The sequence below is a fragment of the Mus caroli genome, unplaced genomic scaffold (assembly GCF_978045245.1).
Source record: "Mus caroli unplaced genomic scaffold, Mus_caroli_1 scaffold_16, whole genome shotgun sequence".
Lineage (NCBI taxonomy): Eukaryota > Metazoa > Chordata > Mammalia > Rodentia > Muridae > Mus > Mus caroli.
This window is the reverse complement of record NW_028227271.1, coordinates 31,019,446-31,032,966: the sequence shown is the minus strand read 5'-3', so window position 1 is coordinate 31,032,966 and position 13,521 is coordinate 31,019,446. Positions and strand designations below refer to the sequence as shown.

The 13,521-nt window shown below is 46.5% G+C and overlaps 1 protein-coding gene across 3 annotated transcripts in view; it reads right to left on the bottom strand.

Annotated features, from left to right (window-relative positions):
* Trappc9 (trafficking protein particle complex subunit 9) overlaps positions 1-13,521 on the bottom strand; it is a 486,162-nt gene that overhangs the window by 346,267 nt on the left and 126,374 nt on the right. For all 3 annotated transcript variants that reach the window (XM_021182812.3, XM_029469729.2, XM_029469728.2), the window contains one exon: positions 1,144-1,296. In XM_021182812.3, the coding sequence (XP_021038471.1) occupies positions 1,144-1,296 (153 nt within the window). The remainder of the gene's footprint in view (positions 1-1,143; positions 1,297-13,521) is intronic.

The following is a 13,521-nucleotide window of genomic DNA, read 5'->3' as shown; positions in this document are numbered from 1 at the left end:
CTTGTACGTGCATATGTCTGTGCTTGTATGTGCATGTGTGTGTGAAGATATACACATGTGCATATACAAGCACACATACAACATTCACAGAGGGGTGAAGAGTTCATTTCCAGAGAGACAGAGACAAAAGACACTTAGGCTCTGGGCGATTGTACCTGCTAGCACCCTTGGGGCTTTGGGGCTCACGCCTTTGATTTCACCTACAGGGCCCTTCCAACTAAAGCAACCTGTATCTGAGTTACAGCCCACATCTGCAGGGTCCCAACCACTCATTCCAGTAAGAGACACTGAGAACTCTTACAGTTCCAATTCCTCGCAGTCCTAGAAATAGGGTTGTGGTCATTCATGAGTTAGGAGCTGTGGACACAGACTTCAGGCAGCCATCCAAGTTCTGGGGACAGAGTCCACCATCTCTAGTAACAGCCATGTTGTGGACTGAATATCTATGCCTTCATCTAAAATTCCCATGCTGAAGCCCTACTACCTAAAGCAACTGTACTAAAGACATGCTATAAGCAGGCAGTAAGGCCAGGACCTTCACCCAGGGGAGCAGCCTTTTTACAAAGAGGAAAGGAGCATGAGAGAGATACTCTCTCTACTACGTGTGGTCACAGGCAGAAGATGGCCATCTGTGGACCAGGAAAAGAGCCTGAAACCCTGACCTCAGGCCCCAGGTCCATAAGGACTAAGGAGCTGGTGTAAGCCACTTCACCTAGGACTGCTGCAACAGTAGCCCAGGCTGACTCATACACTCAACCAGGCCCCCAGTGTCTGGATCCAGGCTTTGTAACTCGGTTTAAGGAATCTGAACTAGCATGCCTAGCCGCTCTGAGCTCATGCTGTGAGTGATTCCCACTGTCCCAGACTGCTAGACAAGCACAGGCTCTGAGGGAACACTTTATCACAGCTACAGTTACACTGAAAACTGCAATTCTTACATTCCACACATTTCAGGTGACCTCCCTGCAAATGACAACAAAACAGTCAATGGGGCGCATTAAGAAACCATTTAGCTGAAATACACCCTCGTTACTTCAGATACACACAGTAACTCACTACTAACAGCAGTGGGGGGGGGGGGGGGATCCAGGCAGCTGGAGCTAATGACTGGCAAGCAAATGACTGACGTGAGGGCAGGCTCACCATCACTCAGGTCCTGGAGGAGATTCTCCTGGCAAGAGAAGTCCAGCTTTGCCTTGATGTTGATGGTGAAAGTAGCCACCTTCCCGGGCTGCAGGGGGAACTGGGCCAGCGTCTCTTCCAGTTTCCAGCTCAAGAAGTCGCCGTACAACTTTTCTGCAATGAGAACACAGAATTGAGGAGGAGGATATGCTCCAGGCGGCCTGAGGCTTACCTGTCCCCCAGGAGACACAAAGGCAAAGGAAAAGCCAGCATTGCATGGTGGGTGATCAAAGGGCCAAGGCCTTCCAGAATCAGGAGACCATGAGGGGCTGCAAAGCTACGTGATATCCTGTCTCAATCAGAAAGAAAGGCAGGAGGAAGGGGAAGAAGGGACGAATGGACAGAGGGAGGGAGGAAGAAGGTAGATTAGAAAGCTCAGAGCAATACCAGGAGGACAATACCCTTTCTACTGTATTACAGCCTCTCCACTTACCTGATACTCGAACCTCACCAGCATTAAAACTGAAGCTCAAAGAATCCCCTAGGAGAACCTCAAAGAAAGTGTGTGTGTGTGTGTGTGTGTGTGTGTGTGTGTAACTTGAGGCAAGAAAGTGGAACACAAATCAATACTCAATCAAGCATGTGAGCCCTGGGCTCACATCCCTGAAATGAACCCCAACACTGGTCCCCTCGGCTCTTTGTATGAGCACAGTCACACTTCCTCTGTCACTCCCAAGATGGGGCCAGGGTTCAATTTTGTGAGGTAAAATGGAGCTATGTAACATCTCAGTACAGCAGCCTAGGACCAGGGAAGGGCTTCGGTGTGGGACACAAAGGTGGCTCCAAGTCACTACACCCGACCCACTCAGCTGACAGCGAACTGCCAGCACACAGAAATGGAAGAGATAAGGAAGATGTGGCCTCTGCTCTGGAAAGGATAAAGGCCTGATTGAGGAGTGGGGCAGAGTTGGACAGAACCAGAAGGGTTTCTAAGACTGTTCCGGAGGAGAAGCCAGCTTCCACTCAATACGAAGATTCCTGAAGAACTGCTGCTCCTGTTGAACACCAAGCAGGTTTGATAACTGACTGCTGAATTAATCAGCTACCTAGAGCTAAAATAAAACGCACTATCCTCTTTAGAGTCCCAGATTTGCAAAAACAAACAAACAAAAAAACAAAATACAAAACAGTTCTCTCAACCACCTGTCCTCTCATCAATCAAGATGAATAACTAACAGGGCAGAGGGAATACCTCAGAAAACTATAAACATGGTACTCTTCTTGTCTACTTGGGTGGCTTTTTGTTTCTTAAAAGGGTTTCCTCTGAGACCAAAGTTGTGTTTAAATGAACTATGAAGGTCCCAGGGCTTCCACACCATGCCTCAGCACTGTCTGGGGACACAGCTTGTACAAGCTGGGCAGGTGCATCCATGAAGAGGAGACCATAGAATCATGTGACCAAGTCCACGTGGTTCCTGTCCCTGCTAACTTTCATACTTCAGGCAATAGAAATGGGGATAGTCAAGCAGCTGCACAATAGGCTCCTCCCTATGTCTACTTGTTGAACCCTACACAAGGCCTGTGAAATGGTGCCTACTTCGGCCTTAAGTGGTGGTCTTCTTTCCTCATTTCAGTTTCCTGGCAGAGACACAACCCACCAAGCAAGCAAATGACCTTCTGGAAAATAACATAAAAACTCTCTCCAAGCCTAACCCCTGCATCCCCACCCCCCATCTCATTTCCTTCCGATCTGCACCCCCAGGGAGCCAGGCACACACTGTTTGTGAGGCATGTCACCCTGTCTAGAGATCAGCTTGTATTGCTGACTGCTCCAGCAGGACCCCAGAATTTGCTATTAAAATGCCAAACTAGACAAACAACACCGCCATCCTGTCCGTGTGCAAGTAGGCACTAGGCTGGATGTCATTTGTGAGTTTTGACATCTTCTGAGCAAGCACAGCTGCAGGTCCATTCTCTGTGGTCAGTCACACGGAGCTAAAACAACACAAGGTATTCAGTCAGCCAGAGCTCCGTGAGCATCTGCCTGACTCCCACGCTTAACTGTGAGCTCCTAGAGACAGGCGCCATGCGTTATTCGTGTGCTGGCACAGCAACCTCATAGAATGTAAATAAATGCCAGGCTGTTGAAGAACACATAATCAAGCAAGGAAAGTGTAGGCTGCCAGGTATGGTGGGAGCGACATGGCTAGGAACTGGAAAAGTCCTCACCCAAAAGTAATATGCACTGTACCCAGGAATGAAGGCCAGAGCTGGAGATCAAAAAAGGCATCAGGGGTCAGTCAGCCAGATTCTAAGCACGTGGATATGTTCACAGACAGACAGGTGGAGGCCTGGGTCAGACTCACATGGGGCCCCCGTGACCAGCATGAGCCAAGGTGGGGAGACACTGCTTGACACAGGTTTGTGGAGGAGCTGGGTAAGAAGAGGAAATGGTGAACAGAGAACAGACAGGTACCCAGCAGAGACGACAGAAAAGGCAAGAGTGAGAATTCCCTATGGCCTCTGTTCCTGGCCTCTGCTTTTGTGGATAGGCTGTGCTGCACACAGTCCAGTGTGCTGCCACGCTCCAAGCTCCCTGGGGACCCCTACTTGCTGCCACCCTGCTCCTTAAAGCACTGTCTAAAACACGGCACCAGGTAAAGATATATATGTAAACCAGAAAAACAAAAACAGGTCTGCAGCAAGTAACAGGTAAATAAAAAAATTTTAAAAATTTAAAAAAAAAGTCCCTGGGTTAAAAAAAAGCAAAAGCAAGGTATAATGGTTCACACTAAGACACCCCATCCCACTCCACCCCACCCTGGGCATAGGAGGCTGAGAGCAGCAGGAGGATTGCCAAATGAGGCTAGCCTGGACTACATCATGAGTTCTAGGCTAGCCTGGATAACAGAAAAAGAGCATGTCTCAAAAATAATAAGAAAGAAAGAAGGTGTTGGAGTGTAGCCTAGGGTTAGAGCACTTTCCTGACAGACACAAGGTCCTGGGTCCAACACCTAGCAACAGACACACACACACACACACACACACACACACACACACAGAGAGAGAGAGAGAGAGAGAGAGAGAGAGAGAGAGAGAGAGAGAGAGAGAGAATGAATAGGAAGCAGAATGAACAGAAATGTGTGTAGCTCAGTGATAGCATGCACGCTTAGCATGGTCAAGGGTCTAAGTTTGATCCTTAACACCATAAAATGACAACTGAGTGCTGGGCTAAGAGATGCTCAGGAAGGCAGCAAACCAAGTGTTTCATAAGATAGCAGTGGCAGCAGCAGCGGCAGCAGCCTGCAGGAAGCGCTGCTGTTTCCCGAGCACTTGACAAGTGTCGGGGCTGTGCACAGATGTGCCTGCTGCCTCCTGTGTGTCACCACAAGCAGAAGAGTGGCACAGAACCATCTCAAATGTGAGCAAAGGCTGCCATCAAAGCAAGAAACGCGGTGCGGTGAGCCAGCCCCTAAACAGCAAGGCCGCTTGAAACCCAAGTAGATGAGCCTATGTAGGCTGTAATGTCCACTAAGGCTAGTCTGACCTTGGAGCCTTCCCACTTGTTCACACTGTGCCATGGGAGCCTGCTCTCAGCAACACATCTACCCATAAGAAGCAAACACGCAGGGCCCTCCTCACTTCCCGTGACTCTGGGCTCTCTGACGACACAAAGCAGAAACCAGTCTACAATATTGATTTTTTTTTTTTAAACTCTCACCCTGCAAGGCCATAATGTTAAAAACAGTAATTATATAAAAATAGCATAACGACTCAGAAGCAGGCTGGGCCCAAAAGACAGGAAATCAGTGGGGTGACTGACGTCTGTATGGTGCATTGCCAGCTCATTACTGGACTCCTGGGTCCTGTGACTGCTCTGGCCCCAGGTTCCATGTGGACAGGAACAGGGGTCGGGGAGGGCTGCCCGCTCCACTCCCTAGCAGAGGAGCTGTTCTTCTCTACGTCCCACTGCTACTGTTTCAAGGCTCCACCACCCACGTGGTCTTACATACCCAGAAGCATTCAACTTCACTATGCTACAAATGTACTTTCTAAGGACAAGGAGGAAGGCCCACCATCTTAGGAAGAAGAGCTGGAGCCAGAAAGCCTATACAAATACCTGCCTTCTTCAAGTGTGGCACACACAATGGTTTTTTTGAAGTCAGCTTGACAAACCCTTGTGTGAGTTACTAGACCTGGTAGACCATGGGGCTGGCTGACTTTATGCATTCTAAGCCAGCAAAGCAGTGGTCACTGCTTGCCTGAGAGGTACCAGGCAAGGCTCCAGCTACTCCTGAGATGTGGGCATCTGCTCTGGAAGTTTGAGAAGAGAGAGCACCCAGAGGAGATCACTATGCCGCCTTGCTGAACACAGGACAGGTCAAGCAGAGGAAAGTGAGTAGCAGCGACAACAGTGGGAGAGTGCACAGGCTGGACTGTCACCCACACGCTCCAACAGGGGATAGTACAGGGAGAGCAGAGTGTCACCAACCGCTCATGCCCCGCACAACTTAAGGCCAATAACCAAGTTCCATGAGAAGCCCTGCGTGCAGCCCAGCCCTTCCTTACCAAGCACGTGGCTTATCTGAGAGATGTCTTACTGCAGTACTGACTTCTGTATTAGGTTCTGGAGATTAAGGAATGACACATTCAAGTAACGAGCAAACCCATGGGAAGGGAACAGCTGACTTCCTGCCAGTGCCAAGTGATGAAAGTATTTCTAAGACAGAGCTCAGGTGTAATTCGAAGTGAAAAGAAGGCTCTGTGGCCGCAGCAACACAGAAGCTGAACGGCCCAGGCATCGGAGCTGGCGCGGATTTCACGCTCTACAAGTCTGCCTCTCTGTTCTCATCTCTTCCCTGCATTGCTGGCTGCAGAATGCAATGACCACAGGGGTTTTTCAAAATCCAACAGGGTGGTCTGCATTCTAGGAACACCACCGATGAGAATCAGTAACATAGTCTGTGCCCCTTGCCGCTCCCCGCAGCAGTGTCTGGGATGGTGGTAACCATGTCAAGTCTGATGACACTTAGTGTCATCAGTGAAGCCGGAGATTTCACACTGAGAACGGAATGGACGCTGCTTTAAACCTACACCATCTGAGAAGGTTCTCATTGCAGGAACATTGCACTGTGCATGTAAGAAAAGCAAGGGACACACAGCATCTCACCCACCAAAGCCCAGCAGAGACGTCACTTTCTGATAAAACACTCACCTCTCAGCAAGCATGTAAACTGCAGCCGTCGGCATGACAGAAGTGATGGATATGATTTTTAAAAAGCAATCTGTTGGATATAGTTTTTTGTTGTTGTTGTTGTAGTTTTGTAGGGTTTTTTTGGGAGGGGGTGTTGTTGTTTTCTTGGGGGGGGGTTGGGTTGGGTTGGTTTTTTTCAAGACAGGGTTTCTCTGTGTAGCCCTGGCTGTCCTGGAACTCACTCTGTAGATCAGGCTGGCCTTGAACTCAGAAATCTGCCTGCCTCTGCCTCCCAAGTGCTGGGATTAAAGGTGTGTGCCACCACCGCCCAGCAGATGTAGTCTTTTAAATTTCTTCTGTGAAGGTCAATTTTTAAACTCCCATAAGCAGGTGTCCTTATACTCGTAAACTAAAGAATGTTAATGGTCACCTGGATGGCATGGCCAAGCAGTCATAAGAAAGTAGAAGAGACCGTCCAGTTCTGCTTTGCCCGGGAGTGCCATCAGTTTGTACCTGTGGTGTTTAGTGAGTGTCACAGGAATTATACACGGATGATTAATTAACACAAATCAACACAGCAGAGCTTCAAAGCTTGGGAAGGGTGACATTAGGTATAAGCACATTTGGGTTCAGTATAAGTGAACTGATACGTTTATTAACTTTTGACTGTTTAAAATGTTACAGGAAACTAAGGCATCTTCATATTTATGATTAAAAGCATCAGATGTGATGTCAGGAGATGGCACGAGGCCAGTGGAGGTGTCTCTGACAAGATATTTCTCAAAATTCATACACTACGTTTCCTTACTGTTAAAAGTAAGTATCTGCAGAACCTGGCGTCCGGGTTTTCTGTTTTGTCCATGAGTCTAAGTGATAAGCATGGATCATCCCTGAATTTAAACTAAATTCTGCCTTTTGACTGTCTTAGTAACTACTTCTGAATTACAAACATATGTTGCTTGACACAGTTTGATATACTATTTACTCTTTGCTTAACAGAGCAAATATATTAAAATAATGTTGAACATTAGCAGGTATTTTCACATATCTGACTTGGGTGCTCAAGCACCTACATGGGAACTAGAAACTGGCCTCTACTTTTAAATAATTTGTTATGAAACTTGGCAATGAAAATAAATCGTTTGGTGATGTTTAAAATAATAAATCAATTCAAAGAGTGAGGAAACTGTGCCGGGGAGATGACTCTATGAGTGAAACACATGCTGCAAAGCATGTGGACCTCCATCCAAATCTGCAGAACCCATGGAAAGCCAGGCATTGTGGCATGTGTGTATATAACCCCCGGTGCTCCTGCAAAATGGTGGGAGTCAGGCATGGAGGTAGGAGGCAGGCACAGAGGTAGGAGGCAGGCATAGAGGTGGGAGGCAGGCAGAGGTAGGAGGCAGGCACAGAGGTAGGAGGCAGGCACAGAGGTAGGAGGCAGGCACAGAGGTAGGAGGCAGGCACAGAGAGGAGACACAGGCACTGGAGAATCCTTAGAAGTTCACAGGCCAGCTGGTACAGTGTACTTACAACAGCAGACAGTGTAAGAGTGGAAGGAAGGTTAGAACCAACACTTGGGGTTGTCCTCTGACTTCCACATCTGTGTCCACATGAACACACACCCATACACACATAAGCCATAAATACATACATATACACATTATATGTACACAAAAATAAGATTTATTTTAATTGAAAACCTGGGCCCTGTAGATAGGCTCAGTGGTCAAGAGCACTTGTTGTTTTGCAGAGGATGAGGGTTTGAGTACCAGCACCAGTACCAGGTTGCTTACAACTGCCTATGACTCCAGCTCCAGGGAACCTGCCTCCCTTCTGGCCTCCATAGGTACCAACACACTACACATCCATACACACACACACACACACACACACACACACACACACAAATGAATTTTAATGCAAAAAAAGAAAAGCTGGCTAGGATGTGTACTCGTGTGCTATGTTCACACCTCTTTTTTGTTTTGTTTTGTTCTACAGTTTGTGGTGCTGGGAATCAAACGCATGGAGCCACAACCGTGATCTACATCAACCTTGTATATGTGTGTATTATGAGCATTCTTACACCACCTGTGGGAAAATAAGTACATTTTCCTGATTTTGTCTGCATCACAATGAACGCTGTGGTTTAAGCAAAGGCAGTAGTTTACACCTTTGACAACCTAGAAAGATTCTGTGACAAGTGAGTTGGGATCAGAAGGGTGTACCCAGAAGCAAGATAACTCTTGTCTTCAAACAGGGTGGCTATGCTACATCTGTATGGTAGGAACCTGTGAACAAGGACCCTAGACCGGTTAAAGCCCAAAAGACAGACTAGGTCCAAATAAGGTTACCCAGCCCTTATATCACTGACTGTTACCACACACCCGAGAACCAAAAGGCCTTTTTCATGGGGCTTGTGATGCACATCTCAGGACAGGAGAGCCAAGAACAGAAAGACAGCACACAAGGCTAATGACTGGAGGCCGTGGTGTGAATGGGCTCCCTGTTACCTTCCCACATCAGAGACAAACAAAAGCAGACCAAAGGCCTGCAGGCAGGCTCCTCCAAGTGCTAGCTAGCTCCAGGTAGGCAAGTGTGGGCCTTCAAAGACAAAGGGTATGAAAAGGAATTAAGGCAAACAGGAGTGCGAGTGCTGTGTATGTTCCCTCTGGCCTGCCTCCTGAAGGCTTGCCAGCAGGACTCATGGTCCCCAGGATAGCCCACCTACATGCTCATAGTCCCCAGGATAGCCCACCCCTACTTTCTCACACTTACTGTCACTGTATACCAGCTCTTGTGTACTGAGGCCACAGCAGTGAAAGCCCCAATCCTTACCCTGACCTGAAGATCTCTGTGGTGGCCCTGAACATGACAAGCCACTTATCTGCTCCTGGGATAAGGGGGACAGGAATGGCTTTGCTACTCTTAAGGAAGAGAATAAAGCTACCTCAGAGCAGGGAAAGTAGCATGGGAACCCAGAGAAGGCGAAAGATCACTTGGACATTAAAGAAGCAGACTTCCAATAAAGGCAGCACGCCTGCAGGAACAGAGGCTTCTTATTAGGCACGGCTGAGTCTCAGCCCCCAGCACCGCTCAACCAACTCCTAGCTCCAGGCTACAGCCAGTTCCTCATCTCCTCACGTCAGGCAGGTCATCTGTTGGTGCTGAAAGCTCCCCCCACCCCCACACACACGCTGCAGAACACAGGCCGCAGGGACTGTTCCCTCTGTATATTTTGAAAGCAGATGGCCTGTTTTCATTAATTTAATTCTACATGTAAATGTACCGCTGCATGGGACAGTAATTAAAAAATGAATGATGACTTTAATCTTTCAGTTGTAACTGCTTTGCTTCGGAAATGGTTACAGGATGCCCGGCACTACACGTCTACACGTCTTCCTCCCTTGTGATAAGGAACAAGGCCAGCAGAGCTGAGACTAGGGCCTTGAAAAGCATCCACATGTCTATGGAATTCTGAAGCGAAACTCACTTTATTCTGACTTTGGAAATTAAAAGTCGAGTGTTGGAGAGGTGGTGCAGCAGTCAGGAGCACCGGCTGCTCTTGCAGAGCATCTGGGTTCAGTTTCCAGCACCCACACACACACTCACAACAGTCCATAATCCCAATTCCAGACAATAGGGGAAGACCTACAACCCCCTTCTGAACGCCATGGGCACCAGGCATACACATGGTACACAGATATGCATGCAATATCCAATCCCTCAAAAATAAAAAAAATAAAATAAAATAATTTAAAACCTAGTTGCTGACTTTTGTTTGTTTGTTTTTACTCTTTTATTTGGATGATAGGTTAGTTTTGTCTTTCGGTTTTTGGTTGGTTGGTTGGTTTTGGGGTTTTTGGGTTTTAGAGTGGTTGGGGGGGAGGTGTTATTTATTATTCACTTTACATCCTGACCACTGCCCCTACTTCCAGTCACTCCCTACCACAATCTCTCCCCAACTCTCTCCCCTTCTCCTCTGAGGGGGTGGAGGCCCCCTCCCAGGATATGCCCCCCCCACCTCCCTAGCACATCAAGTCTCTGTGGGACAAGGCAAATCCTCTCCCACTGAGGCCAGACAAGGCAGCACAACTAGAAGAACGTATCCCACAGACAGGTGATAGCTTTTGGGATAGTCCCCGCTCCAGCTGTTCAGGACCTACATGAAAACCAAGTAGCACAGATGTTACCTCTGTGGAGAACCTAAGTCCAGCCCATCTATGCTGTTTGGTTGGTGGTTTGGTCTCTGAGAGCACCAAGGGTCCAGATTAGTTGACTCTTTTGGTCATCCTGTGGAGTTCCTATCTCCCTTGGGGACCTCAACCATTCTAACTCTTCCATAAGAGTGCCCCAGCTCTATCCACTGTTTGGCTGTGGGTCTCTACACGGGTTTTGAGATACTCATGGCCCAGGTGGAAACAAAGAGTCAGCCAATAGTATGTACTCTCAGACAACAGGGGAAGACCTAACCCCCCAGTATTGGGAAGGTTTTCGGAGGAGTGCTGATTGGGCTGAAACCCCAAAGTGAAGTGACTGAGCAGAAGAGGTAGAGAAGACAGCCAGCAGAGCTGAGTCTAGGAGAAGAACAGCCGATTCAACAGCTTAAAGGGCTAAGTGTAATGGGCAGAACAGGGAATTGTGGGCTTAGGGGTGGGCATCCTTGTTTGTTGTTTATTTTTTGGATGTTTTTTGAGACAGGGTCTCATCACATAGCTCTGGCTATCTTGGAACTCACTATGTAGACCAAGCTGGCCTAGAAATCACAGCGATCCACCTGCCTCTGCCTCCCAACTGCTGGGATTAAAGACGAGCACCACCATACCTGGCCAAGGATTGTATTCTTAGCCACAGCCAATATTTCCTTTGAAAGGGAGAGACACACAAGGGCTGTGCTTCAGAAAGAACCTGGGATCCAAGTAAAAACAGTCACATGATTATCACTTGGGTTTATTTTAGGAAAGAAAAAAATATTTCTAGTTTCAAATTGGAACGATAAGGTAGATTGCGAGTGATATAAAATGTTTCATCATAGAAGACCCTATTCCTGAAGACACCACATACCTGAGTCATAAAACACAAAGAAATCTATCTGGTGCTGACCTGAGAGCTTCATCCCTGCTGGCTAGCTTTCACGATGAAAGATGCTGTACGCATTATCAGAGGAGAAAAGAGACCAATCTGACGCAGCTATGAACCTTTTAAGCTACAGCAACGGTGGGCCTTACTGAGGCAAGGCCGTTAGTGAAACACTGGCATCAGTGTCACAGACGCAACCAAACACTTTATGATTGGATTTAAGACCTGTTCCACAAGAGGAAACCCATACATGTCACCACTGTCAGGGCCAAGAAACTACGGTTGGACAGGGCAGAGACCCTAGGGGAGGACCTAATACTATTATTCTGCTAACTGGACATAATGTTAAACAGACTCCTAAAGGCTTATGGTTACACTTATAGATGAGGGTGCCTCTCAATCCTCAACAGAGAAGCAAATGGTATGAAGAAAAAAGCTGGAGTAGCCATTCTAATATCTGATAAGATTGACTTCCAACCCAAAGTCATCAAAAAAGACAGGGAGGGGCACTTCATACTCATCAAAGGTAAAATCCTCCAAGAGGAACTATCAATTCTGAATATCTATGCTCCAAATACAAAGGCAGCCATATTCATTAAAGAAACTTTAGTAAATCTCAAAGCACACATTGCACCTCATACAATAATAGTGGGAGAATTCAACACACCACTTTCACCAATGGACAGATCATGGAAACAGAAACTAAACAGGGACACAGTGAAACTAACAGAAGTTATGAATCAAATGGATCTGGCAGATATCTACAGAACATTCTATCCTAAAACAAAAGGATATACCTTCCACTCAGCACCTCATGGTACCTTCTCCAAAATTGACCACATAATTGGTCACAAAACAGGCCTCAACAGATACAAAAATATTGAAATTGTCCCATGCATCCTATCAGATCACCATGGACTAAGGCTGATCTTCAATAACAAAATAAATAATAGAAAGCCAACATTCACGTGGAAACTGAACAACACTCTTCTCAATGATACCTTGGTCAAGGAAGGAATAAAGAAAGAAATTAAGGACTTTTTAGAGTTCAATGAAAATGAAGCCACAACATACCCAAACTTATGGGACGCAATGAAAGCATTTCTAAGAGGAAAACTCATAGCTCTGAGTGCCTCCAAAAAGAAACTAGAGAGAGCACACATTAGCAGCTTGACAACACACCTAAAAGCACTAGAACAAAAGGAAGCAAATTCATCCAAGAGGAGTAGACGGCAGGAAATAATCAAACTCAGGGGCGAAATCAACCAAGTGGAAACAAGAAGAACTATTCAAAGAATCAACCAATCAAGGAGCTGGTTCTTTGAGAAAATCAACAAGATAGATAAACCCTTAGCCAGACTCACTAGAGGGCACAGGGAAAGCATTCTAATTAACAAAATCAGAAATGAAAAAGGAGACATAACAACAGATCCTGAAGACATTCAAAACACCATCAGATCCTTCTACAAAAGGCTATACTCAACAAAACTGGAGAACCTGGATGAAATGGAGAAGTTTCTAGACAGATACCAGGTACCAAAGTTGAATCAAGGTCAGGTTAATGATCTAAACAGCCCTATATCCCCCAAAGAAATAGAAGCAGTCATTAATAGTTTCCCAACCAAAAAAGCCCAGGACCAGATGGGTTTAGTGCAGAGTTCTATCAGACCTTCAAAGAAGATCTAATCCCAGTTCTTCACAAACTATTCCAAAAAATAGAAACAGAAGGTACTCTACCCAACTCATTCTATGAAGCCACAATTACTCTGATACCTAAACCACAAAAAGACCCAACAAAGATAGAAAACTTCAGACCAATATCCCTTATGAATATTGATGCAAAAATCCTCAATAAAGTTCTTGCTAACCGAATCCAAGAACACATCAAAACAATCATCCATCCTGACCAAGTAGGTTTCATCCCAGGGATGCAGGGATGGTTCAATATACGGAAATCCATCAACGTAATCCAGTATATAAACAAACTCAAAGACAAAAACCACATGGTCATCTCGTTAGATGCGGAAAAAGCATTTGACAAGATCCAACACCCATTCATGATAAAGGTCTTGGAAAGATCAGGAATTCAAGGCCCATACCTAAACATGATAAAAACAATCTACAGC